This window comes from Pipistrellus hanaki, assembly GCF_964339955.1.
Source record: "Pipistrellus hanaki genome assembly, chromosome: 3".
In the NCBI taxonomy this organism is placed as follows: Eukaryota; Metazoa; Chordata; class Mammalia; order Chiroptera; family Vespertilionidae; genus Pipistrellus; species Pipistrellus hanaki.
In genome coordinates, this window is record NC_140505.1 from 26,259,240 (window position 1) to 26,286,992 (window position 27,753).

The 27,753-nt window shown below is 36.3% G+C and overlaps 1 protein-coding gene across 1 annotated transcript in view; it reads left to right on the plus strand.

Annotated features, from left to right (window-relative positions):
* TUBGCP3 (tubulin gamma complex component 3) overlaps positions 1-27,753 on the plus strand; it is a 77,679-nt gene that overhangs the window by 25,444 nt on the left and 24,482 nt on the right. Inside the window, exons 8-13 of the mRNA XM_084879816.1 lie at positions 475-600; positions 4,157-4,225; positions 4,566-4,698; positions 6,057-6,223; positions 24,281-24,391; positions 24,993-25,101. Coding sequence (XP_084735942.1) covers positions 475-600; positions 4,157-4,225; positions 4,566-4,698; positions 6,057-6,223; positions 24,281-24,391; positions 24,993-25,101 — 715 coding nt within the window. The remainder of the gene's footprint in view (positions 1-474; positions 601-4,156; positions 4,226-4,565; positions 4,699-6,056; positions 6,224-24,280; positions 24,392-24,992; positions 25,102-27,753) is intronic.

Sequence of the window (27,753 nt, forward strand, 5' to 3'; positions counted from 1 at the left end):
AGAGGTACCTGAGGGACAGGATATGGCTTGGCATCTTTGCTGCTGGATATTGGCTTCCAGATAAGGTGCCTCGGCTTGCTTTCCTTTCACATTCTAGATTCTGCCCTTTCCACAGCCCCTTCTTGTTGATGGTGTGTTCTTCATGACTCTCAGCTATTTCACAAGGTGACTGACATCACAGACCATCCCTGGCATGCTGGAGGACCCTGACCAGTCACTCCTTGGGGTGATGCTACTTGAGCTTAACATTTACTCAGAGGTGTTATACTTCTCTGCCTGTTTTACTCTATGCCATCTCTACTTGATGCTTTTGTTTTTCAGAATCACATTGATTTCACTTTAATGATGGTATATTAGTTATTTTTAAATTAAATATGTCAAAGACAAAGAATTACATTAAAAGTACAAATGGTTGAGAAAAATAATAAATAAAATTTTATTGTTAATTTTTAACTCTTGATATTTACTTTTTAGGCAAACCTGAATAAATCTTTGAGGGATACGACATCCAGACTTGCTGAGCTGGGATGGTTACACAATAAAATCAGGAAGTACACGGACCAGAGGAGTCTAGACCGTTCATTTGGACTTGTAGGTCAGGTATGTTCATTATTACTAGAACATTTAGGATGCCATTCACTTTGGGAATGCTTAATCCACTTAAAATTTTATGAAAATAACTAGAGGCCTGGTGCATGAAATTCGTGCATGAGGGTGTGTGTCCCTCAGCCCAGCCTACACCCTCTCACAGTCTAGGACTGCTGGCACCCAACTGCTTGCCTGCCTGCTTTCCTGATTGTGCTTAACTGCTTCTGCCTGCCAGCCTGGTCATCCCCTAACCACTCCTCTGCCAGCCTGATTGATGTCTAACTGTTCCTCTGCCAGCCTGATTGCCCCTAACTGCCTTCCCCTGCAGGCCTGATCTCCTGCAACTGCCCTCCATCTTGTAGTGGCCATCTTGTGTTCACATGGGGGCAGCCATCTTTGACCACATGGGGGTGGCCATCTTGTGTGTTGGAGTGATGGTCAATTTGCATAATACTCTTATTAGACAGGATTCTTTAAAAAAAAAAAATATTTTATTGATTTTTTTACAGAGAGGAAGAGAGAGGGATAGTTAGAAACATCAATGAGAAAGAATCACCGATCAGCTGCCTCTTGCACACCCTCTACCAGGGATGTGCCCGAAACCAAGGTACATGCCCTTGACCGGAATTGAACCTGGGACCTTCCAGTCCCCAGGCTGACGCTCCATCCACTGAGCCAAACCGGTTTTGGCTATATAGGCTTCTTAAGAGGGTTCTTTTTAAATAAAGAAGCTTTGGTAATGTCTACTGTATCAGTCGTGATCCATTCAAGAAAATAGAAACCACAGTAGGTATTGACAAAGATAATCAAATATAGCACATTGTTTACATAGCTATTGGAAGACTACAAAAGCAAAAGAATATAAACAGTTAAAACAGAGGTAAAATGGGAGCAGAGAGAAGGTGTTAGGGTTATCAGAATACAGTATGTCGGAAGAGGGGCTCCCAGCGGACACAGCTCTCTGAGGAGGGCCCTGTTGGCACACAGGCCTGTGAACTGAGACACTCCCAGTTGCTGTGTGTGCCCCAGGCAACACAGTGAGACTGGATTTGGGAATGCTCCAGAAGCTAGAGATGGAAACAAGCTGCTGCTGCTGCTGACCTGAACGGTCGCAGCTGGGGCAGTGTCTCACTGGTCCTCTACATCCTGACAGGAGGCAGCCAACTCCCTTACCAGTTAAACAGCATAGGATTTTGCCCTCAAATTGATTCTTGAGTAGTAATTATTTCTAATGAAGTTTTCAAAAAATTACCGAGAGGGAGAGAGAGCGCCAACGTAAACTGCAATACAGCACAGCACGACACAGCAATGTGCCTGATGATTAGAAGTGTGGCTTGAAGTGAGATTGCTCAGGGGTCACGATGACTTCACCTTTTAATAGTTATGCCATCTGGCACAAGTTACCTCCTATTGGCCTTAATTTTTGTGTATGTAGAGGGAGGTGATAATAATATCTAAAGTGATGAAAATCTCCAAGGTGGTTAGCATTAGGAGACAGTGCCTAGAAAGCTGTTTTTCTGAGCCTAGCACTGCTTGCTGTTAATACCATTCACCAGGGTAGAGAATTGGCTAGATGAGGCAGGGACCCTTCCCTCTCATTGTAACACAGATAGGAACTAGCAAGGCCTTCGGGACTCCACCTGAAGGTTTTAATGATAAATGGAATTTGCAAGCCAGTTGAGCTCATTGGCCATCCCTCCCAGCTGCATGCTTTGATTTCTGTGAGTTGTTGCATCCTTTTCAAAAGGGACCATTTTATCATGTCTTTGTATCATTCTCTCATGAATGCAAATTCCACTGATATATCCTAGTTAATTTATTAGATATGAAGAAAAACAAACCCTAAATAAATACAGGAAAGTTAAATAAATTATTACATAGATGTTTTTTAAGAAAATTGCTAATTACTATAGTAGTAGTATATAGTATTTTATATTGCTGGATTTAAAAGTCTTTTCTCTCATATTTACTTCTTATAACAGCTCTAAAATTAGCAAGGCAAATGTAATTGTTCCCATTTTGCAGATATAAAAGTTGAATTTCAGAAAGTTTAATTGATTTGTTCATGTTGTCTTGACTAGTAGAGATAGATATGGTATCAGAATATGACATGTAATTTCTACCCTGTAGTTCTTTGCATTTCACTCTCATTTTTTGCTTTTTAAAATCATTGCTCTGTACTATCTAGGTACTGAAGAAGTAGTGGTTTAGCTTATTAGAAGAATCATTGAGTGCTCTTGTTGGAGTGGGCATTTGTTGCAGTTAGCATGGGTAGTACTAATTTGTGCCTGTTGATCCAGAGCAATTATTATTAGTCCTCCTTTACTCTCAGAAGTGTCCTGGCTTTAGACATACTAAATAGAACAAATTTTATTTTTAAAGGAAGATATTACTTCCTAAGTTATAAATGTTATATTTGCTTTATAATAAACCAAGATGAGAACAACTTAAGTTAAATAAAAACCTTTCATGTTGAATACACAGGGTTCTGAAATACTCAGGTTGTAATTCCGTTATTTTGGTGGAAGAGTACTTATAGGCTGACTTGTATACTCTGTATATTTATGTTCTACATGATGAATTATGATTTATTTCTACTAATCAGCAGTTTGGTTTTTTACTTTTATGTGTTTGTGGACATGTCTGTCTTTCTTAGACACTGGGATGGGGTTTTTGAAAAAAGTGAGGTTATGCCTAAAAAGATGCCATATTGTTTTATCTGTGAATATTACTTAGCTAACTATTGAGGTTTTCCTTTGAGTCTGCAAAATTCGTATATAAAATTTCATAAAATTTTTATAGTTTATAAGGAAGGAAATGTTTATATTAGATAAAAATCCACCAAAAAATAATGGTAAAAATAAACTTAATAGGTGACTGATTATGTATTGCCTTAAAATAAGCAAAAAAGTGTAGAGAGTGATACTTAGAGAAAACAGGTTTTATCCTTTGCAAGTTCTGTTCTAGGCTGTCTCAGAAACCAAAGCTTCCCATTGAATATCCCTGGATTTACATCCCAGAGTTCATTCCAGAAAGTTCTTGTCATAGGGCTATGTGAAGGTCCTTCTTACAGCTTCTGATTTGAAACCTTTTTAGTATTTAAGATTGAAGAGATAAAAAAACATTTTTAATAATATGGATGAGAAAAATGAGCAGTGCAAATAAAAAAATACTGTGTGAGAATTGGCATAAAGTTGGCAATGAAAAAATTTTCTAAGAGCATTAAAAAATTACATTTTAATGCTATAAATTTAGAAGGGGCATAATTTAAAAATAAAGAATCATTGATGAAAAACATACTTTGTTTTTTTCATTTCTTCATTTCTCTTCTGAGAAGTTCATGCTAAGGGATACTTCCTTACCATTATTCAGTATTTAAGTACACTCTATATTGTGGTGGTTAAACCTGCCAGAAGACCATTGGTAGAATGAGAATATAACGCATACAGAACACCTGAACTTTCTCTTGAAGCATTGTGCTTGTGCAGTTCAAATGAGTTGATGTATAATGACTGTGTTGTGTATAAAGACTGTCGTGCTTTAATTATACTTACCCCTTTCTGCACAGAGCTTTTGTGCTGCCTTGCACCAAGAACTCAAAGAATACTACCGATTACTCTCAGTTTTACACTCCCAGGTAAATACCTTATTTTTACTTGAATTTCTTCATGATTTGAAATGTTACAAAATGCAGCTACATAGAACTTTAAAGTTTTATGAGATAAAAATCTGTTTGTTAATACTGTTTGTAAGGTCTGGATATCTATAAAGTTTCATTGTTCCCTAGAGGCAGTTATTTGGGTCCTGTCTACCATTTAAACAAATCACTTGTAGTTTGAAGGAACAATTGTTCTTTCAGAGGGAAACTTGCTTCATTTTTATGACAATAATCCTCCATATTTACCTTACCTGCATTAAGAAATGGTTGACATATTTATTGACCTGTATTGACACATTATATCTTTATTGTTTTTTAGCTACAGTTAGAGGATGATCAGGGTGTGAATTTGGGCCTTGAAAGTAGCTTGACACTTCGTCGCCTCCTGGTATGGACATACGATCCCAAGATAAGACTGAAGACTCTCGCAGCCCTGGTGGACCATTGCCAAGGTTGTTTTGCATCTGATCGACCTGCTTCATTTCAAAGCAGGATTTAGGGAATGTCATCTGGGTTTATTTTTGTGCCTGCTCTTTTGTCTCCATATTATAGCTGTTTTTCTATATTCCTCTTTTAGTTGACTCTTAACCAGAAGGCTTTTCTAGAGTTGCATTCCTCCTGAGATTATGGTCCATGTTTAGCTATATGTTACAAGTTTCCATGTTTGCATGTCTGGCTTAGTTTTCTTCTGTACTCTTGGTTTGCATTTCTAGTTGCCTTCTGAACCTCTTTTCTTATTGTTCGTGTTGCCTTCTGAGCCTTTTTTCTTATTGTTTGTACTACCATGGCCATAAGATGTGAGATGCCAGTCATCTGCTCATAGTTGGCTCAGTGTTTGATGCTGTTCTCCTATTGGATGATTCATAAAGACTGTAACTTCAGCATGTCTAAATCCAAGTTCATCATACCATCTGTGCCCTGCCTCCTCTACCTTTATAGTCCTCCCAGTCCCCTCACCCCCTATTTGTTTCAATATTCAGTTAGCCACTATAATTCTGATACCTCTATCTCCTTAATACAATAGGTCTCAAATCACTGCCTCTTCATAGGTCTCAAAATCAGTGTCCTCAAACTGGATTCTGTTTGAATCCTGCTCTCTGTCCTCTCTCTGAGCTATTGGAATAACCTGCTCACTGACTCTGTCTCACTCAACTCCATTTTTGTGCATGCATGAATCATCTTATTAAAATCAGATCACCTTAGTCCTTCTCTTAAAATCTTTTAGCAGTCTAATAAATTCCTGAATTCTTAACATAAGTTCTTCATGTGCTTATATTTTTGGACTTCTTTTTTGCCACTCTCAATTCATTATACCATTATGCCCCCAGGATACAGGAGACTGTAATCTCATTGTGGTGTAGTTTTTTAGGAAGTTGAGATTAGCATATTATATCACAAGAGAAAAGGAAGAAAATAGAAAATATTAAAGTATAAGTACTGTTTTGTAAATGTATTTATATATATTGTGTACTAGGTTGCAACATAAAGTGTGAATCTTAATTTGTTTCTCAGTCAAAAAAGTTGAAAAATCATGTTCTGAATCATATAACAAGTCAAGTTTTTACTAGTAAAAACTCTGTAGGGATCATGGAGAGATGAGTGACTTGCTCTGACCCATGTAAAGCCAGAGGGAGACTCTTGCTCTCTCGGCTCCTCATCCATGACATGTTTATTGCTGCTTCTATGTCCAAAGTGGTATCAAGAAAACAAATATACTTCATCTTTATTACTTGACCATTTTGGTTAGTGTAAAGATACTGGTTTCTACTGTGAGTCTAAATTTGGATGTTTTTCATGTGTTCCCTCTCAGGAAGGAAAGGAGGTGAGCTGGCCTCAGCTGTCCATGCTTACACGAAAACAGGAGATCCGTACATGAGGTCCCTGGTGCAACACATTCTCAGCTTAGTGTCTCATCCTGTCCTGAGCTTCCTGTACCGTTGGATATACGACGGGGAGCTTGAGGACACCTACCATGAAGTAAGGAATGCTACTCGATTGTCACACTTGGATTTACGAAGCATGCGCACCCTATTACTATTTTTCCCCTTGTGGTTACTGTTTTCCCTTAATGGTAATGCTACCACACTTTCTTTGAATGCCATGCTGATTTTGTACAGTGCTTTGAAAACCAATTATCTCATTTTTTGGCAGAATTGTATTTGGTTAATGGAAAATTGTTATCCCATTTTTATTTATTTATTTATTTTATTTTATTTTTTAAAATATATTTTATTGATTTTTACAGAGAGGAAGAGAGAAAGATCGAGAGTTAGAAATATCCATGAGAGAGAGACATTGATTAGCTGCCTCTTGCACACCTCCTACTGGGGATGTGCCCGCAACCAAGGTACATCCCCTTGACCGGAATCGAACCCAGGACCTTTCAGACCGTAGGCCGATGCTCTATCCACTGAGCCAAACCGGTTTCGGCTGTTATCCCATTTTTAATAGTGGGAAACTCAGCAAGGTCAAATCACTTAGCCAAATTTACTAGCAATATCAAGTTTACGGCAAAGTTAGGACTAGATCTCCTAAGTCTTAGTCCAGTTTTCCTTGCAAAACAGTATTATATATTCTGTTGCTTTGCACGATTATGTCGAACTAAACTATGATGTTAACTATTTTAATGAAACAAGTTACTTGTGTATGTATCCATAGTGCAGTTAGTTCTGCTATAGTGCAATATGTGTTCCCAAAACAATCACCGTGCTAAAATAACAGTAAAAAAACCATAGAACTTTTGACAAAAGATAAAATAAAGGGGGCATCACCCTAAAAAATCTTATCAGTGATGGTAAATAAAAAAAGTATATAAGAACTTCATTAAAGTTGTAGCAGAGATTTAAACACATATTAAATTGTTAAGTAATAAGTAAATTCTAGAGTAAATGTGGCATTTACCTTGAAAAAGCCCTAATGTTGACTTGTGGACATGGGCCAACGTAGGCTTGTCTGAAGTGGAACAGAAAGTTGTAGTTGCTGACACGCATGATGCTGGATTAAGGTAGCTGGTGGTTTGAGATGTGTCTCTGTGTGCAATTTGTGGATTCCTGTGTGGCTAGGTTGAGGATAAAATTGTACTTAAAGCAATCATGAGACACTCAAAGTTTCCTAATTATCAATTATATCGTAATAAGTTTTAAAAACACGCACAATAGCAGAACCAACTGTATGTGCTATTGTTTTGTGGGTGCTTTTGGAACACATAAAAGGTGTTCTCTATGTGCATATGTATTGTGCAAGTCACTCAGTATGTCTTGTGGCTCCTTCCATGGCAGTATTATAGTTGTACTTTATTACTGCATGTTATTTCACTGTATGGACTTATATTTTATTTAGCAGTTCTCCTTTTGATGGAGATCGTATTCTTTGTAGTTTTAAACCTTATGAATATTATTAAAATCAACCCCCTTACATGTGCCTCTCTTGCATATTTATGAGTTCCTCTAAGGTAAGTATTAGGAGGTGGGATTGCTGGGTGTAGGGAATGCGTACTTTAAATTTTGATTCTGCCATTTGAGCTCTGGAGTGGCTCTACCAATTTTCCCAACAGTCACCAGTTTTCTGCTATGGCTCTTGTTTCTCCATCCTCATCAGCACTTCATATTACCTAACTTTAATGAAAGTGTTTTTTACCTAAAGTATGAGATGTGACATCTCCAATGGTATTTATTTGCATTTTACTGGTTATTCGTGAGATTGACCAGCTTATTATATTTATTCATTATTTTTATTTCCTCTACTAATTGTTATATTGCCCAGTTTTCCTGTGAATTTATCTTTTTAGAGTTGAGTCATGGGATAGTTCTATACATTTGCATAACTTGTATCTGTAGTAGTACTTTTTTCCTTTAATTATTTTTCTTTTTATTTTCACATTATTCAGACTGAAAGAAGAGTTGTTAGATAGTACAAAGAATAATAGTCTTGAACAAAACTCCCTGAATGTTAGTTTGGCCACATTTTATCAAATAGTAAATTCCCATATACACCTGAATCGGCTTCTGGACTGTTTTTATATTGTTGGCTATTTGTCAGTATTATTTAAACAACTATAGTTTTATGGTTTTATATCTGATAGGAACAGTTTGTTCTTTTCATAGTTTTCCTGGCTGTTTTTGCACATTTCTACTTTGATATGAATTTAGAATCAGCTTGTCAATTCTGCCAAATTAAAAAATATATTTATAGGGATTACACATTGATTTATAAATTAATGAGAAATACTTCCGCCGAGACCGGTTTGGCTCAGTGGATAGAGCGTCGGCCTGCAGACTGAAAGGTCCCAGGTTCGATTCCGGTCAAGGGCATGTACCTTGGTTGCGGGCACATCCCCAGTGGGAGGCGTGCAAGAGGCAGCTGATCGATGATTCTCCCTCATCGATGTTTCTGACTCTCTATCCCTCTCTCTTCCTCTCTATAAAAATTCAATAAAATATATTAAAAAAAGAAAAAAGGGAAATACTTCCATGCTTTCTGTGTTCTATTTGTTAAATGAGCTGTATTTTTAAACTACTTTTCCGGCGTATAAGACGACCCTCTAATTTTACAGTTAAAACACAGGCTTAGGCCTGTATTTGCTGTATAAGACTACCCCCCACTTCAAAGAAAAGACTTACTTTGCCATCAAGATCTGCAGGTAATTTTTGTGTAATTTTGGTCTTTTGCCCCCGATTTTCGGTTGACTTTTTTTCGTTTCAAAAGTCATCTTATACGCCGGAAAATACAGTATGAATTGAAAGCTTTGAAAGGTCTGATATATATGTTTTCATTTGACTAATGGTTACCTTTCACTTTTTCAGAACTTTCTTTAACCTATATTTTTCTTAATGATAACGTCAAGAATAAAAATCTATTCCTATTTTTAAGTTAAGGAATTTTGTTCTGCCTCATATTCTTTTCTGCCATGCAATTAATCCCTATAGCTTTTGCTATGTTATTGTGTTATTTTCAAAATTTCATATTCAATTTGTAAAAATTTCATATTCAATTTGCTCTTTTAAAGTTTTAGTTTATTTTACTTTGTTTTTAGATTTGTATCACTTATTTAAACTTATATGTTTTATGTTTAACTGGTATTATTCCTTACCATTAAGCTCAATTAGAATTCCTGTTACTGAGGTCTACATACAGAGGAGTACACAAATCATAAGAGTAAAGCTTGATATCTTACTACAAAATGAGCTACCATCCAGATCAGAATAGCATCCTAACAGCACCGTCATTGTATGTCCCCCCTTCTCACTGCCACCCACTCACTGCTCCTTCCTTATTCCTAAAGGTAAACACTTTCCTCACTTCTAATAGTTTTGTCTTATGTTAAATTTTACATAAGTGGAGTCAGATTCTTTTATATGCTAAAATACATTTTACATGCCACCTGTAGGAAAACATTCTTTGCATTCATCATAGTTAAGTATGAATCTTGAAGTATAAATTTCTGAAAAGTGTTATATAGTTGTTTATTTAATTAGAACTTTAAATCAGACTTAAATATTCAAGATTAAATGGAGATTTTAATTCTTGTGCAGTTCAGTTTTTATTACTTTTGTGATAAGGAAACTTTTAGGTAATGCTTTCACTTTGATAAGAGTGAAACATCATTTTTTATTAATTTGAGGTCTGTTATTCTGTAATTATAGGACGAGGTGAATTTTGGAAGCTGTTTTTACAATGCATATTAAATCTCCTGACCATTATCACAATAAGTAAATTGATCTTAGTTTTAGGAATTTGTCATTTATGAGCTTAAGAGAATCTAAGTGATGTTATGGTTAAGAAAATGAAAAAAATAGCCGAAACCGGTTTGGCTCAATGGATAGAGCATCGGCTTGGGGACTGAAGGGACCCGGGTTTGATTCCGGTCAAGGGCATGTACCTTGGTTGCAGACATATCCCCAGTAAGGGGTGTGCAAGAGGCAGCTGATCGATGACTCTCTCTCATCGATGTTTCTAGCTCTCTATCTCTCTCCCTTCCTCTCTGTACAAAAATCAATAAAATATATATTTAAAAAAAATGAAAAAAATAAATATTCTTTTTATATATAACTAGAGGGCTGTTGTGTGAAATTCATACATGGGTAGGGTCCCTAGGCCTGGCCAGCAATCAGGGACTATCAGGGCCTTCCGGCTGCCAGCCGGAGCCTCCCTTCCCCAGTTGCTGACCACAGTCTGGGGCCTTCCTTCGTTTCTTGCCACCCCACTGGTGGTGAGCACACATCATAGCAAGCGATCGAACTCCCAGTCTCCTGGTAGAACTTCTGAGGGGACACTTTGTATATTAGCCATTTATATATATAGATTTGTATATGATGAGCTATGCTTACTATGTAAATTTGTGAGAAATAACTTGACCAACTTAAAAATCATAAAGGAAAAACTGTACCGAAAATAAGACAGTGTCTTATATTAATTTTTTCTCCCAAAGTTGCGCTAGGTCTTATTTTCAGGGGATGTCTTATCTTTCCATGCGCTAGGTCTTATTTTCGGAGGATGTCTTATTTTTGGGGAAACACGGTAGTTTCAGTTTTGAGGCTTATCTGTTTATCACCCATTAAAATTATATAATTAAAAAAGTAATCTTTTCAGTCGGACTTCTAAAATTAAATTGTTAAAGGATGAAAAATTGTACCTTTTATTTAAAAACTATATTCTAATCCTTCCCTCATCCAATAATTAATATGTTACTTATAATATGAATTTGGGGTGCAATGAACTTTTTAAATATCTGCTGATCAGTTAACTTGATGAACCTGGTTTTCCTCAGAGGTTGACTTGGGAATTGTCTGAGATATATAGTGCTACCAATTAAAGCAAAAATTAAAGCCACAACTGGCTTATTATCTTTTTAAAGTTCAGTGCCTAATTTCTTTTGTTTGTTTTTTCTTGAGAATAAATTAATTGTATTTTCTAGCAACCAGATTTTTAAAGTATCTTAATTATATTACTAATTCATTAGAGACATCTGTGTTTTTAAAAGAGTTTTTAAAAGTACCACCGGTTTTTTATTGATTGCCTTCTGTGGTATTCAGCCTTATTTATTTATTTATTTATTTATTTATTTATTTATTTATTAGTAATTATGGGACTCAAGTTGATGGAAAATGTAGAGAATTGGACACAAACTTCCAAAATTGATTTTCTCCTGGATTTTTTCTGTACTATTTCTGAACATTGGTTTACTGAGATAAAATAGACTCTTTTTAAGACTAGTCTAGCTTAAATTTGGTGTACTTTTTTTTTTTTTTTTAAGAAGTCTTGTTTCATAGAACATGTATAAGGCAAAGTTCCAGATTTTATTTATTTAAAGATGAAATACAAAATAAGTATTTATGACTGTTGAATACAATATTAGCATTAGTAGCTCAAATGATCATGTAACAAACTTATTTCAAAGCTTCCCTCATTGGTAAAGTTGTTTATTTATTTTTATTTTTTATTTATTTTTAAAAAAATATATTTTATTGATTTTTTACAGAGGAAGGGAGAGAGATAGAGAGCTAGAAACGTCAATGAGAGAGAAACATCGACCAGCTGCCTCCTGCACACCCCCCACCGGGGATGTGCCCGCAACCAAGGCACATGCCCTTGACCGGAATCGAACCCGGGACCTTTCAGTCCGCAGTCCAACGCTCTACCACTGAGCCAAACTGGTTTCGGCGAGTTATTTATTTTTAGATGTTTTTATTTATAGACTTCTGGAAATGTTGGAAAAATTATAAAAAACATTCCCAGTTATCCTTTCCTCAGATTACCTGAATGCTAATATTTTATTACAATAAATTTATCTTTTTTAAAGATTTTATTTTTAGTGGTATTCATACTTAGGGTCTGAGTTTAAATGGGACTTTTAGGAAATTAGAGATTTGTATATTTTTATTGATTTCAATGGGAAGGGAGAGGGAGAGAGGAGAGAGAAGCATCAATGATGACAGAGAATCATTGATCAGCTGCTTCCTGCACACCCTCTACTGGGGATTGAGCTCTCAACCTGGGCAATTGTCCTTGACTAGAATCGAACATGTGAGACCCCTGATTCCACAGGACGATGATCTATCAAATGAGCCAAACCTAAAAGCTAGGGCTAAAAATTTGTAAATTTTTAATTTGCTAGTATTATACCTCAAATGTTACTGTTTACTAGTTTTGCTTGTAGGATTTTAAAAATTTATTGTAAATGATAGAGCTAAAGTTAATCCTTCTTGACAATATATTTTATGTTCTTTGTGATGGGCTTGTATTGTTTAGTTCTGCTATGCCGTTAGGCTTTACCACTTAACAGTGTCTTGTTGTAATTCATCTGCTTTATTTCTGTGGGATAGAGCTTAAGAGCTCAGGTTCTGGAATCATATGACTTGGGTTTGACTTTCACCTTCAGTTTCTAATGGCTCTGTATTCTGAGTGAGTAATTTAGCTTCTCTTGGCTCTACCTTCTGCATTTTTCATATGTGCAGAGTAGTAGTGCCTATTTCATGGGATTTTTTTTTTTTTTTGTGTGTGTGTGTGTGTGTGTGGATTCAGTCAGGCAAATAGTATTCATGCAATGTGTTATCTGCTGATAATATAAGAAAAACATTGCATACAATTTGAATATACAGTGGCCCTAAGATGTCATTGATCTTTTATTTTCATTGTTTTCTGACTTGTTTTCTTTCTTTCTTTCTTTCTTTTTTTTTAACATATATTTTATTGATTTTTTACAGAAAGGAAGAGAGAGGGATAGAGAGTCAGAAACATCGATGAGAGAGAATCATCGATCAGCTGCCTCTTGCACACCCCTCACTGGGGATGTGCCCGCAACCAAGGTACATGCCCTTGACCGGAATCGAACCTGGGACCTTTCAGTCTGCAGTCCAACGCTCTATCCACTGAGCCAAACCAGTTTCGGCTTGTTTGTTTTCTCTTGAACTCTAAATTTATAAATATTCATTTAAGTCTCTTTAATTTATTTTGGGTTCTCTTTAATTTATTTTAAATCATATGTTTACCATAATAATTTGGTGGTTTAGACAATTGCATTCTGTGTTTGATCCTTATGTAATTAAAATTTGGGAATTTTTTTGTTCTTTTTTTAGTTTTTACATGGGTTAACTTTTTCTTAGTCTGCACAATGAGTGTTAATTGGTTGTAAAATGAGTTTTCCTCAAGTATGATAGTTAACTTGAAACTGCTATACAAGAACTTTATAACCATCGATTTAATAGTAATCTATTTAATATTTGCATAAAATTACTCCTTTCTAGAACAAAGAAAACATAAAATATGAATAAGCAGATAGTAAAAAAGGAACCAAATAGAAATTTTAGAGTTGGAAAGAATAGTAACTGCAATGAAAAAAATTATTCATGGGTCTCAACAGCAGGATTCGTGGGATTCAAATAGAAAGAAGAAAATAAGCAATTTGACAATAAATCAATTAAGGCTGTCCAGTTTGTGGAACAGAAAAAAAGGGTAAGGAGATGAAAATAGTCTATCAGAACTCCTGTGGTACTGAAATTTGATTAAAAACATTAATCTATACATTCAGAGCTCAACAAATTCAAAGTAGGATAAACTAAAAAAAGATCCACAGTAAGACACAGTAAGGCAAACTAGAAAGACAAAAACAAAGAGAAAAATATTGAAAAACCTCATGTTAGGAAAACTCATCGTATAGAAAGGATCCTCTATTATATTTAACAGTTGATTTCTCATGGAATCCACAGAGGCTAGAAGGCAGTAGTATGATATATTCAAAATGCTGAGAGAAAAAGGCTGTTATTTAGGAATTTTGTAGTTTACAAAAACTGTCTTTCAAAAATGGTAACGGAGATATAAAGATATTTCCAGATAAATAAAACCTGAGGGAATTTCTAGAAATTAGCTCTCAAAAGTGACTAATAAAGAAATAGAAATTGTGAATAGATCTATACAACAAGTAAAGAGATTGAACCAATAATCTTAAAAAAAACTTCGCAATAAAGAAGAGCCCAGAATCAGATGGCTTCTGCAGTGAATTCTACTCAGTATCTCAAGACCTAACATTAATCCTTCTCAAACTCTTCCACAAAATATGAATGAAAGCCATAATACTAAGCATAAATATAACCAAGGAAGTATAAGATTTGTACACTGAAAACTGCAAAACATCATTGAAAGAAATGAAAGAAGACCTAAATAAATGGAAAATTTTTTTACTTTATTGATTTAATGTAATCTGTCAAAATTGCAATGGTCTTTATTGCAGAAATGGAAAAGCTGATTCTCAAATTAGTATGGAAGGTCACAGAGCCCCAAATAGCCAACATACTCTTGGAAAAAAGAAAAAAGAAAAAATAACAAAGTTGAAGGATTCACACTTTCTGGTTTCAAACATATTAAAATGCAAACTAATCAAAACAATATGGTACTGGCATAACTATAGACTGGTAGATTGAATAGAATTGAGAGTCTAGAAATAAACTCATTCAGTTTTGTGGACTTGGTTTTCAATAAATATCCAAGATCACTCAATGGAGAAAGTATTGTCTTTTCAACAGATGGTGCTGGGACAACTGGGAATCCATATTAAAAGAATGACTTAGGACCTCAGTTGCATTCCACATGTAAAAATTAACTCAAAATAGATCTTACTCTTAAAGCTGTAAAACTTTAAGAAGTAAATATACATATAAATTTTTGTGACTGGATTAGGCAATAGTTTTTAAAAAATATATCACCAAAAATATGAGCAATGATAGAAATTAATAACGTTTATCATGTTTAAAAACATATGTACATCAAAGTACATGATAGAGAAAGTACAAAGAACCTGCAGAATAGGAGGAAATATTTACAAATCTCATCTGGTGGGGCCTAGTATCCAGAATATTAAAGAACTATTATTACTTGACAACAAAAAGATAACCCAATTAAAAAATAAGCTAAGTACTTGCAGATATTTTTCGGAAGAAGATATACAAGTGACCAGTAAACACAGGAAAAAATTCTGATCATTATTAGTCCTCAAGGAAATGTAAATCAAAACTACAGGTAGATACCCCATTATACTCAACTGGGATGATATTAAAAATACAAAGCAAAACAATTGTCTGTTAGGATTTGGAACCCTCATACATTGCTGGTGGGAATATAAAATAGTATAATCACTGAAGAAAACAGTTTTGCAGTTCTTCAAAAAAGGTAAACAAATGAAAACACCTATATATATAAAAGTCTAAGCAATCGTTATGACCAACCAGTTGGTAGCTATGATGCACAATGACCACAAGGGGGCAGCAGTCCCTCCTGGCTGGCCAACCTCCCATGGTCCTTACCGCTGGACTGGGTGAGACGGCCCCAATCGCTGGCCAGGCTGAGGGACCCCACTGTGCACAAATTCATGCATTGGGCTTCTAGTATTCATATAAAAACTTATGCATGAATATTCACAGTATTATTTATGGTAGTCAGGAAGTAGAAACAATACCAGTACTCATCAATGTGTATCTATACAGTGGAATATTATTCAGCCTCAAAAAGGAATGAAATTTCAACATGTTCTGCTACATGGATGAATCCTGAAAATATTAGGCTAAGTGAAATAGGACAGGTCACATTGTATAATTTCATTGATAGGAAATGTGCAGAACAGGCAGATTTTTAGAGACAAAGTAGTGTTGTCAGAGTTGCAGTGGAAAGGGGTAGGGGAAATCACAGCTTAATGAGTATGGAGTTTCTCTTTGGGTGGTGAAAATTTTCTGGAATTAGTGCTTATGGTTGCACAAGCAGATTGTGAATAATACTAACAACTATTGAATTACAGATGTTAAAATGGTGACCTTTATATTATGTAAAGGGGCTCTAGCTCCATCTGGCTCCTAAGATTTAACCCTTTGCACTCCGCTGTCCCCTCTCAGGGGACATCGGAATTCTAGCATATCACTCGGATGTCCCCTCTCAGGGGACATTGCAGTTTATTAGTGATTACGGGGAATTGAGTTAATTCAACGCACGTTTTGCAAAGTAGCGTCGAGTAGCTGGTAGCCAATGTCCAGAATGGTTCGGAGTGCAAAGGGTTAACTTTCTGGTTCATTTGCTTAGTCTTCTGCCTCATTGCTGGTGAAAGGAGTTCCTTGTTACTCACCACGCAGTATCTGTGCCTAAGTAGAGCTCAGTGGTTCTGAATCTGCATGTCCCTTTGATCCACACTTGGGAGCCTTGTAAGGAGTTTAAGAATTTCCAAGTCTCCATGGTGTTTGTGATATGTGGCAATTCTTGACCTGGTATGCCCACCTTCTGATCTCCTTGCAGCACCAGCCTAACTTGAGTGGGACATCTGCAGAATTTGATCCAGAGATTGAGGATTACAAAAGGGAGAGGAATTCAGAGTGTCACCTCATTCCACAGCAGCAATCATTTATAGAAACTTTTGGGAGGTTTTCTGTGAGAAAAAAAAAGTCAATTAAGAATAGGAAACAGTGCATACTAGAGAAATCCTATAGTAAAGAACTTCTTTTGCCTAGTGTTTCTAAACTTAATATTAATTAGTAATATAGTAATGGATGTGTGTGTTTTTAAAAAATATATATTTTATTAATTTTTTATAGAGAGGAAGGGAGAGGGATAGAGAGCTAGAAACATCGATGAGAGAGAAACATCAACCAGCTGTCTCCTGCACACCCCCTACCGGGGATATGCCCACAACCAGTGTACATGCCATTGCCTAGAATCGAACCTGGGACCTTTCATTCCACAGACCGATGCTCTATCCACTGAGCCAAACCGGTTTTGGCTGGATGTGTGTTTTTTAAAATATATTTTTGTTGATTTCAGAGAGGAAGGGAGAGGGAGATATAGAAACATCAATGATGAGAGAGAATCATTGACCGGCTGCCTCCTACATGCCCCCAAGTCTATTCTCTATCCATTGAGCCAAAGCAGCTAGGGCTGGATATGTGTTTTTATTAACATTCAATGAGAATGCTTAGTGGCTATTTTAAGGTCTGTGCAACAACTTAACATGCAATGTGGAAATACATTTTTTCTATTGGTGACATAATCACAGGAACTGTGGCTTGTTATTTGAAGGAACAGCCTAATTTCAGATAGAGGGTAGTACAAATAAGGTATAATAAACTTCCTAGTCACAGACCTCTCTGCATTCTGTGTTTGTGGACTACAAGTCCAGAAACCTTCAGTTAGAAAAAAACTTAAATAAACATCTCAAACTGGCCATGACACCATGGAATGGAGCTAGTTTTTTTTTTTTTTTTTTTAATATGTATATATATATTTTTTTATTGATTTCAAAGAGAAAGGGAAAGGGAGAGATAGAAACATCAATGATGAGAGAGAATCACTAATCGGCCGCCTCCCGCACGCCCTCTACCGGGGATCATACCCTTGACTGGAATTGAATCTGGGATCCTTCAGTCTGCAGGCCAACACTCTTATCTTCTGAGCCAAACCAGCTAGGGTGAATGGAGCTAGTTTTCTGCAGAATTACCACAGGTGTGAGTGTCAACGTCCACCTCTAGGTTTCCTGCCTTGGAACTGGTGCCAGTCACATGTAGGATGAAACCATCTCTGCCCTCGTCTGTTTTTGTCGGGCTTCTTGGACCTTCTTTCTCTGTGGCCCAGCTGTGCATTCCTCAGTAACTTTCCTGCGTTAGGCTCTCTATGATGGCTATTCAGCGTTCACTTGAGGTCTAAGTAGATTTGTTGCTGCTGTTCTGGGAAACTCTTTCAAATACCAAAGGTTACCTGTTTCCAAGAGAGGCTTTCTCTTCCCTTCCTGCTTCTGAGTGATACTCAGTGTCTTGCCTTAACTACTTCCAGGTTTGGCTGATTTGCAACACTAGGATGAGTTTTTGCTCTTTTACCTGAAATAAAATCTTTCAGGTGGTCTGTGAGCATTGCTCTTTCTGGTTTGGCATCGTTAAAATTGGCATCTCGGTCCACTAGTTAGGATTTTATCATACTTTTAATTGTTAAAAAGATACGATTCCCTCGCCCAGTGGTACAGGGACTGGTGTCCAACTTTTATTTTTCTTGTATAAAATGCAAAGGCAGGCAAAAATAGAAGGCTTAAGAATTTACAGATATAATGAATGATTAGTGTAGGAAGTATTTTCAGCATTTGGGGAGAGGTTTCTATTATTTTTGGCTTTTTAAGGGTAACACTGTAGAAGAAAACCATTTTTTTGTTTTTGTTTTTTTGTTAGGCTTTTTATTAGCTAATCTAGGTTCTCTCCCTTGTAATATGAGTGAGGTAAATAAATATGCCAATATGTTCAAGGTAAAAACAAGATAGTCAGTGTTAATTCTTTATTATTATTATTATTATTATTATTATTATTACTAGAGGCCCAGTGCACGAAATTTGTGCACAGGTAGAGTCGCAATCAGGGCTGACCTGTGGGGTGACCAGTGGGGTGATTAGGGACCCCCACTTGCACCTGCCTTGGCTGGTCTGGCTCCGCCTGCTCACTGGCCCTGCCCCCTGCTGCCGCTGCCAGTCACCTTCCTCTGTGGGGTGACCGGTGCTGGTCAGGGCCTGCAGCCTGGGGGCAGCTCCTGCATTGAGCCATCTGCCCCCTAATGGTCAGTGCACGTCATAGCAACCGGTCGTTCCACCGGTCATTCTGATGTTCAGTTGATTTGCATATTAGGGTTTTATATAGATAGATTATTGCCTTTTGAATAAACTTGGCAGAGCTGTATAGGATAGAGGCCTCAACCAGGAGCAGGAAAAGAAGAGAAAAATTAAAAGTATGATCTTTTCCTTTCAAAATTTCCTTTGAAAATTTTCTATATTGCTTCAAATGTTTACTTAAATGCTCTAATCCCCATCCTTGAATTAGAAGGTCAGTGAAGTATAAATAATGTAATGACTGCTTTTGGGATTATCTAATCTCTGTGGATCCATTCGGCTTTCATTATTTTGTTCCTTTTATACTTTCACTTATAATTATTGAAATTTAAAGGTTTCCCATATACATATTTTATTGTTTTGGTCCTTTTGTTCTCCACCACCAAACTAGTATAATTTATCAGTTTACCTTGTCAATTTCCTTTTCATGCTTCCTCAGGCTCAGAGCCATTTTAGCTTCTCTAGGTGTGGATCTCTTGGTATTTGCCTGCAGGATTGACAGGTTGAAGTTGGGTCTTTTGTGGTCTATATTAATGGATCTGTTCTTAGAAACTAAGTTGCTTGCTAAGAAAATTACCCTCTTCACTTCTGGTTTTAGTAGGGAGGCCTTGGCATTTGTCCAACAGTTAATGAGAAATCGTGGTACAATTATGTTTTATTTTTCCCCTCAGTTCTTTCTGTGGTTGACATAATGCTGAAAATTAAAGAACCTTGAGTGAAAAATGCATCAATAAAATAAAAGCATATTGCAATTATATTCTGACCTTGATTTTTTTCTCTATAACTATATATTTTTCACAGGATTAATTAAATTCTAAGATGTACCTATTCCTCTCAATGTTTGCTACTAGATGTTTGCTAGTAGAGTAATTGCATGCTACTTTGCCCTCAGATAAGTGATGCTTTCATAACTTCTAAAGAAGACAGAATTGTCTGAGGTTTTTATCTTTTAAATTAAATTTTCTTATTCATACTGATAAAAATCCTGTTGCACTCCAAATCTCAGGATAAATTGGTGTGTTGTCTGTAGAAACTAGCTCTTCTGTCTAACTGAATAACAGATAAATACACTTTATATGTAATCAATCTGTTTAAAGGCAAGCTACAGAGTAGTCATAGCATGGTGATTGAGTAACTTTTAGATTAGTACTCCTGCTGGGATTATAACATTTTTTTTTAAAGTATATGGATAATTTAAGTATGTTAAAGTGATGATAGTTCCATTATAGTAGTATTGTTTATCCTGCAAAAACATCATTATGTGTTTAAAATTAGAAAGAGGATATAAATTAAAAGATAAAGATCAATAAATACTTTAGTAATTTAAATTAGTGCCTAGTGATAAGAAATTTGAATTGAAAATAAATGTAGCGATCTCATTGTGGTCATAAAAATGTTGGCATTTATTCAAATGCCTCCTTATAATGGAGACAGTACAAAATTTATACCATCTAGCCCTAACTTACAAGGATCAAATATAAGACTTTGACATCATTAAAAATTTTGTTTCCTTAAGTATTTGCCCTTTGGTATTTGATTTGTGTTAATAGAAGAAACATCTTTTTTAGTTGGTTGCCCTGGGAAATTGTAGTTACTAAAAAATTCCTACTGTTATCATATGTTTACTCGTTGGCTTGAATTACTCAATTTTTTTGAACTATTTTTTCCTAATTTAAAAGTTGTGCAGTTACAAAATTTTTGAGCATCTAAACAGTAGAAAATTAAAATTTATTAGTAATCTCATGATAAACAGATAACCTCTGTTAATATTTGTATATATTCATTTTTCTAGTTTTACTTATATATTCCTGTGTATATCATACCATGTATAGCATTTTGTAAACTTTTTTTTACATGAAGTAAATAATGGAATTAATTTAATGCCATTAAGTATTATTCTTTTATACCAAGTCTCCAAATGTAATCTCTGAAACTCCTAAGTAGTACATAGGATTATATGTTTTTGTGGATATATGCATTTTTCCTGGAAAAAAGATCTGTACTTGTTATCTAGTTCTCAGAAGTGTTTATGATAGTTAAGAACAAACTTTAGTCCGGCTGGCATGGCTCAGTGGTTGAGCATTGACCTATGAACTAGGAGGTCAGGACACATGCCTAGGTTGCAGACTTGATCTCCAGTAGGGGGTGCACAGGAGGCAGCCGATCAATGATTCTCACCATTGATGTTTCTATCTTTCTCTCCCTTCCTCTCTGAAATCAATAAAAATATATTTTAAAAAAGAACAAACTTTATTTTAAATGACTACATAATAATGTTTTATAATTCATTATATATTTCCTCGCTTGTGCCCTGACCAAAAATATTTTATCCCAGTAATGCAAGGATAATATTTTATTCAGAATTTCATCTATATTCGCAAATGAAACTGATCTATAGTTCCATTTTGGGTATTTTATCAGATTTTGCTAGTGTTATATTGGATTCATAAACTGTAGCATTCTGTATATTTTTCTGTGATTTAGAATACTTAAAATAACATAAGAATGATAACTTAAAAAGTAGGCTCTAATTTTTTTTTATTATACTTCAGTTTTAAAAGTCTAGGTTTTAAATGCCTTAGCGATAATATCTAAACATATTGCTCTTTTTAGAGTCTCCCTTCTCCTTTTTCTTGGGTTAACTTTGGTTATTTAAATTTTGCAAAGAAACCATTAATTTTTTATTGCTATGAAAATAATAAAGATATTAAAAAAATTATTTAAATCCACTTAGTACCTGTGGACACACATTCCTCGTCAGGTTTGTATGCTTACCTGTTTGTGATTTGGAATTTATTAAGTATCACCAAAAAGACACTTTGGGTATGTTATGACTTAAATAGATTTATAGTCCATTTGGGGACTCAGACCGCCATGTAAAGCATAGCCAGTATTGAGCCTCAAACTATCCAGCTTCCAAATGAAACAACTGTCAGGTACTGAAGTTGTGGTCCAAATGCCATTTCTTCTTAAATAGAACTAGAGCTCTTTGGTAAAATGACTGAATCTAGGTCTGGTGTAGAAACGAATAAGATAAGCAGAGAGCACCTTCTAAACCAGAAGCAAGGAAGACAACTCAGGTGAAGTCTGAAGAACTCAGGAACCAGCTTGAAGATGCTCCCATCATCCCAATCAGGATAATAACTAATGGGTTGAAACTCCAGATATATGTGAATTCACGTTCATGATGATAAAACAAAAAGCTAATTGGTCACCACTGGAGGATGGTAAATAAAAACATTATCAAATATCCCCCTTTGATTACTTGATATAGTCAAATTTTCCCCCTTTTAATTTATTAATATAATTAGTTATAATGATGATTTCTGATGAGTCATCCCTAGATCAGAGAAAAGGATGGTATATTAAGTAAAAGTTGCTGACCTGGCCATTAAAGATAAAATTCTGTCTAGAAGGAAATAGATCCCTTTATCACATTTTATCTAAGATAAAGTTTGAAGGAAAGAAAGATCTAAATAATAAAAACACAATTGGAATACTAAAAGAAAATAAGGGAGAATATTCTGTAATCTGAGAATGGGAAGATCTTTGGAAGACAGGAAACTCAGAAGCTATAAAGGAAGACATTTACCTACAAAACACAAAGTAGAACAAAACATAAACAATTGCAAATAATTAACTTGGAAAAATTAAATTTGTAATACTTAATGATTCACCATCCTATATAATAAAAGGCTAATATGCAAATCAACCGAATGGTGGAACAACTGGTCACTATGATGTGCACTGACCACCAGGGGGAGACACTCAACCCAGGAGCTGCCTCCTGGTGATCAGTGCAATCTCAAAGTGGGAGTGCCACTCAGCCAGAAGCCCTAAGCTGGGCTCATGGCTGGTGAGCACAGTGGTGGCAGTGCTAAGCCATTATTCGAACATCCCCCGGACTGTGAGATGGGAGCCCTTGCCGTGCAGGAATGTCATGCACAGGGCATCCAGTACCTAATCTAACAGTGTTGCTAAGAAGAGGACAATAGACAGGTCAAGGATCTAAAAAGAATTCACAAGAGAAGAAAAGCAAATGGCAATCAGCATTGTGAAAATATTCCCAACTCCTTTTGTTGTCAGTAAAATTGCAGTATAAGCAACCATGATTTTGCTTAACTGATTGGCAAAATCTAAATGAGTAAGGATGCAGAATATCGAGTATCCTGCTGGTAGGAATATTAATAGACACAGCTATTTAGAAAGGAAATTGGCATCTATAAAAAATAAACATTTGACTCACCAGTTCTGCTATTAGAAATTGAGTTTAACCCTGACCGGTTTGGCTCAGTGGATAGAGCATTAGCCTGTGGACTCAAGGGCCCCAGGTTTGCTTCTGACCAAGGGCACATAACAAGTAGGGAGTGTGCAGGAGGCAGCTGATCAATGTTTCTCTCTCATTGATGTTTCTAACTCTATCCTTCTCCCTTCCTCTCTGTAACAAATCTATAAAATATTAAAAAAAAAAAAAGAAAAAGAAATTGAGTTTATAGAAATAAAAGCACAAGTCTACTAGGATATATGACTAAAAAATGAGACTGGCCTTATTGGAAGAGCAAATGAACTGGAAACGATAGCAATTTAGTTTTCTCCTTCCCATTCCTTGTTTTTTTTTTTTTTAGTTTTATTTATTTATTTATTTTCAAATCAATCTTTATTGTTCATATTATTACAAAGGTTCCTCATTTCATTCCTTGTTTTTTTATGATGTCAACTTATCAGGCTGGTTTGTGGGGGAAGCAAATGTGAGAAGGGTAGTAGACTGGACAAGCTTCTCAGCATGCGTGGTTCTTAGGCAGAGCTACAGGGGAAAGTCACTTCCTGTTGCGCCATTATGTACACTGGTGCTGGCCATTTCCCCGTGTCATGGTCGGCCTGTAGCAGACAGGCTGAGCAGAGTATGTTAGCCTAGACTCCGAGGCTCTGCAAGAGAGAGCCACAGAGGGCTGGCTCACTGGTAGAAGGAGACACAGCTGAGTAGATGAAAGTAACAGACGGGAAAACCCTGAAGCAGGCATGAATTGAATATTCAAACAGCTCTAGTAGTCAGTATGTCTTTACTAAGGTCCGAAGCAGATTCAGTAGTCCTCATATTTACTAGTAGATCTTCCATGTTGCACAGTAGAGGCTGTAATTGATATTCATAATGAAAATCATGAGTCTTCAAGAAAGAGCTTAACTTGTTTTCGTTATACTTTGGTTTTAAAAGTCTGGGAAATATGTGATTACATTTGGGGAGATCTGTATATGTGATTACATTTAAAAAAATGCTTTTTAAAACAAATTTTAGTATATAAATGGTAAGTTTCCCTGAATCTGGACAACTTTGCTTTCTAGAATGACATTATTTGATATTGTTGTTAGATAATATTTTGCCATGCATATTGCTTTTTAATGTTTCAATGCCTCTTTGTTTTCAGTTTTTTGTAGCATCAGATCCTACAGTTAAAACAGATCGACTGTGGCATGACAAGTATACTTTAAGGAAGTCGATGATTCCTTCATTTATTACGATGGATCAATCTAGGAAGGTAGGATTAGAAGAGGTTTTTGGGATTTTGATATTTTAATGCTATTTCTACCTGGATCATGAGACAAAATTAATCTTCAGTTAAAATTTTGTTGCATTTTAGGATTAGCATTCTTTAAAAAATTTTTTTTTAATCTTTATTGTTGTAAACATTACAGATGTACCCTCCCTTTTTCCCCCTCATAGACCTTTTCCACCCGGAACCCCACTCCCCCCATGAATTCATCACTCTATTACATGGGTCCATAGATTATGCATATATGCATATAAGTTCTCTGGTTAATCTCCCCACTCACTCACCCCGGCCTCTCCTCTGAGATTCATCAGTCTGTTCCATGTTTCTCTGTCTCTGGATCTATTTTGTTCATCAGTTTATTTTGTTCATTAGATTAGCATTAGCATTCTTGAAAGTATATATTAATTGGATACATCAACATAATATATGTTTGTTAACGTCTTTTCAGTTTCTAGAATTCACTTCATACCATCCTACATGTTCTTGTTACTTAATTTTTAATCAGTAAATTGTTTCTTATGAATATTTGTTATAGTTGGATTTTAATTTTATATAAAGGTGACTCTAGGATATTTTCCTTTTTTAGGTTCTTTTGATAGGAAAATCAATAAATTTCCTGCACCAGGTTTGTCATGACCAGACACCCACTACAAAGATGATAGCTGTGACCAAGTCTGCAGAATCACCCCAAGATGGTAGGATGATGGTGGTGGTTGTGGTGATGGTGGTGGGATTGTGATGATGGCGGTGGTGATGTTGGTGATAACAATAATATATATTGCTTGAAGTATTTTTTGTTTAACAGGACTAACACATTTTCCAAATTATTATCTAAAAATACCTTAATACACATATATTGTATATAAAATGTTTATTACTATTTAAATGTTGCTCCCCTTTTTATACATTTAAACAATAAGTGGTGGAATAGGTATAAACTGTTTTATTCTATTTTTTAATCCTCACCAGAGGGCATGCTTAGAGAGGGGAAGGTTGAGAGGGAAGAAAAGAGGGAGGGAGGGATGGAGAGATGGGAGAGGGGGAAGAGAGAGAGAGGGGGAGGGAGGGAAGGAAGGGAAAAAAACCACTGATTTGAGAAAGAAATATTGAGAAACACTTATCAGTTGCCTTTAACCAGGGATTGGTCCTGCAACCCCGAAATGTGCCATGATCCACAGTTGAACCGGCACCCTTTTGGTGCACAGGACATTCAATCAACTGAGCCACTCTGGCCAGGCATGCATTACTTTTTTTATGTAGTGACTATATGTCAAATCACATAAAGGAAAAAATGCTAGCCACACTTTGAAACTCAGAGGCTTGCCCAGAAATCAGAAAGGATTTACAAGTGTTTATTGTATTGAAAATGTTACATATCTTTCTGCCTACATTAAATGACTTATGGTTATTCCTCATTCACTGCTGTTTTCTATTTTTTCCATTTGCTGCCTGCTTCAGCCTCAACAATTTCATGATATTTTGTGTCTTGGCTATATGTACTATTTAGATTGTCATCTTGGTTCATTCAAGTTTACTTTTCATATGACATTGCGGTAGCTGTAGGGGAAATAATATGAATTCTCCAAGGCTGTGCCTCTCATTAGCTTACAGTCTAAATGTGTAATAGAGGCTGCTTGAACCTGAGTCTTGTTTTCTTGCCTTCCTCCCTTAACAACATGAGCTTCAGCACCTGTTCCAGCTTCTCTACAAACTGCTGGACCCTGGGCTCCATGCAGTTGCTCAGCCACTGGGCCCAGCCAGCAGCAGAGGGGTCAGCATCTATGCAGGTGCTGGGGACTTGAGCTTCCAGATCTCTGTGTCTCATTCCACCAGTGTGTGGGGCAATTGGGAGTCGTAGGGCCTGGCTGTGGGCATAGCTGGGGGTCTGGCAGGCATCAGGGGCATCCAGAGCGAGGAGGAGGTTATGAATGACCACCTGGCCTCCTACCTGGAGAAGGTGAGAGGCCTGGAGGCTGATAGTCAGAGACTGCAGAGCAAAATCCAGGAACACCTTGAGGACGAGGGACCCAGGTCAGAGACTGGAGCATTATTTCAAGACCATGGGGGACCTGAGGGCTCCGATCTTTGCACATTCTGAGGACAAGGCTTGCATCTGGGTGACACCCTAGACAACAGCAACTCTATACCCTCAACCCAAAAGACCATCACCTGCAGGATTGTGGATGGCAAAATGGTGTCTGAGGTCAATGACCCCAAAATTTTGAGGCACTAAAGGCAGAAGTGGAATACTCCTTGGGGGGGAAGCATAAGATGTGCCTGAATCATTCTATATAATAAAAGCCTATTAAAGTGTCTGGTTGTCCAGTCGTCCATTCAACCAATCAAAGTATAAAATGCTAATGATATGCTAAGGCCACTCAATTAACCCCCTTAAACTCCCCCCCTTGACTCCCCTTCACACACCCCCCCCCTCCCGGCTTTCACCACCCTATTATCTGTGTCCATGGCTTATGCATATATGCTTACAAGGTCTTTGGTTGATTGCTTCCCACCCACTCATCCTCCCCGCCTTCCCTCCGAGGTTTTACATTCTGTTCCATGCTTCCTAATATAGGTTCTTCTTACCGGTCTATTATTTTGAAGAACAAATAAAAACAGTTCTAAAGTCTTCTGATATTTTCAAATTGATAGCAGGTAGTGGGAAAAGACTTAACCTAGACTCTGCAGACCTTGCCTCTTTTTGTTTAACTTTGAAAAGTAGTGTTCTACCTTTTTTTAATCTTATATTGTTTACTTGACATTGGGATTATTTGCTAGCTCAAGTGTTATTATGGTTTTTATATAAAAGTGAGTATTTAGATATAAGTGGTTTTATGATGTAAATTAGCATTAAAAAGCATTGTTAATCTTTACCTGTGATTTCTTTTTAATTTAAAACTGTGGAAATGATGGCTGTTTTGTTTGTTTTGCTGTTGTTTTTTTGTATTACTGCTTACAGTTAGGCTTCTTTGTTGGTGATAGTCTCCTCTTATTACATGTCCCTGGAAAATCTTCAGATCTTTCCTTAGAGTTTACTCTCTGATACTCTGATATGGCTGCATGACAACAGCACCCTAACCTTTATATGATTTTCACATAAAGCTCATTACATGTGCCATTTTTTTTATTCTTCAAACTAGTTTTGAAATGTCCTATAGGCATGTGTAGGTAGGTGATTCAACTTTGACCTGCCCTATTCTCTTTGCACTTTTCAACAAAGTGAGATTTTTGAGTTAGTTACATTGTAGAAAGTAATTTGAAATTAAAAAAAAAAAATTTGTGAAGTGATGAATTGTGTGTGCTGTTAAGGGTCCTTCCGTAGGTCACAGTGCAGATGTCTGCTGTAA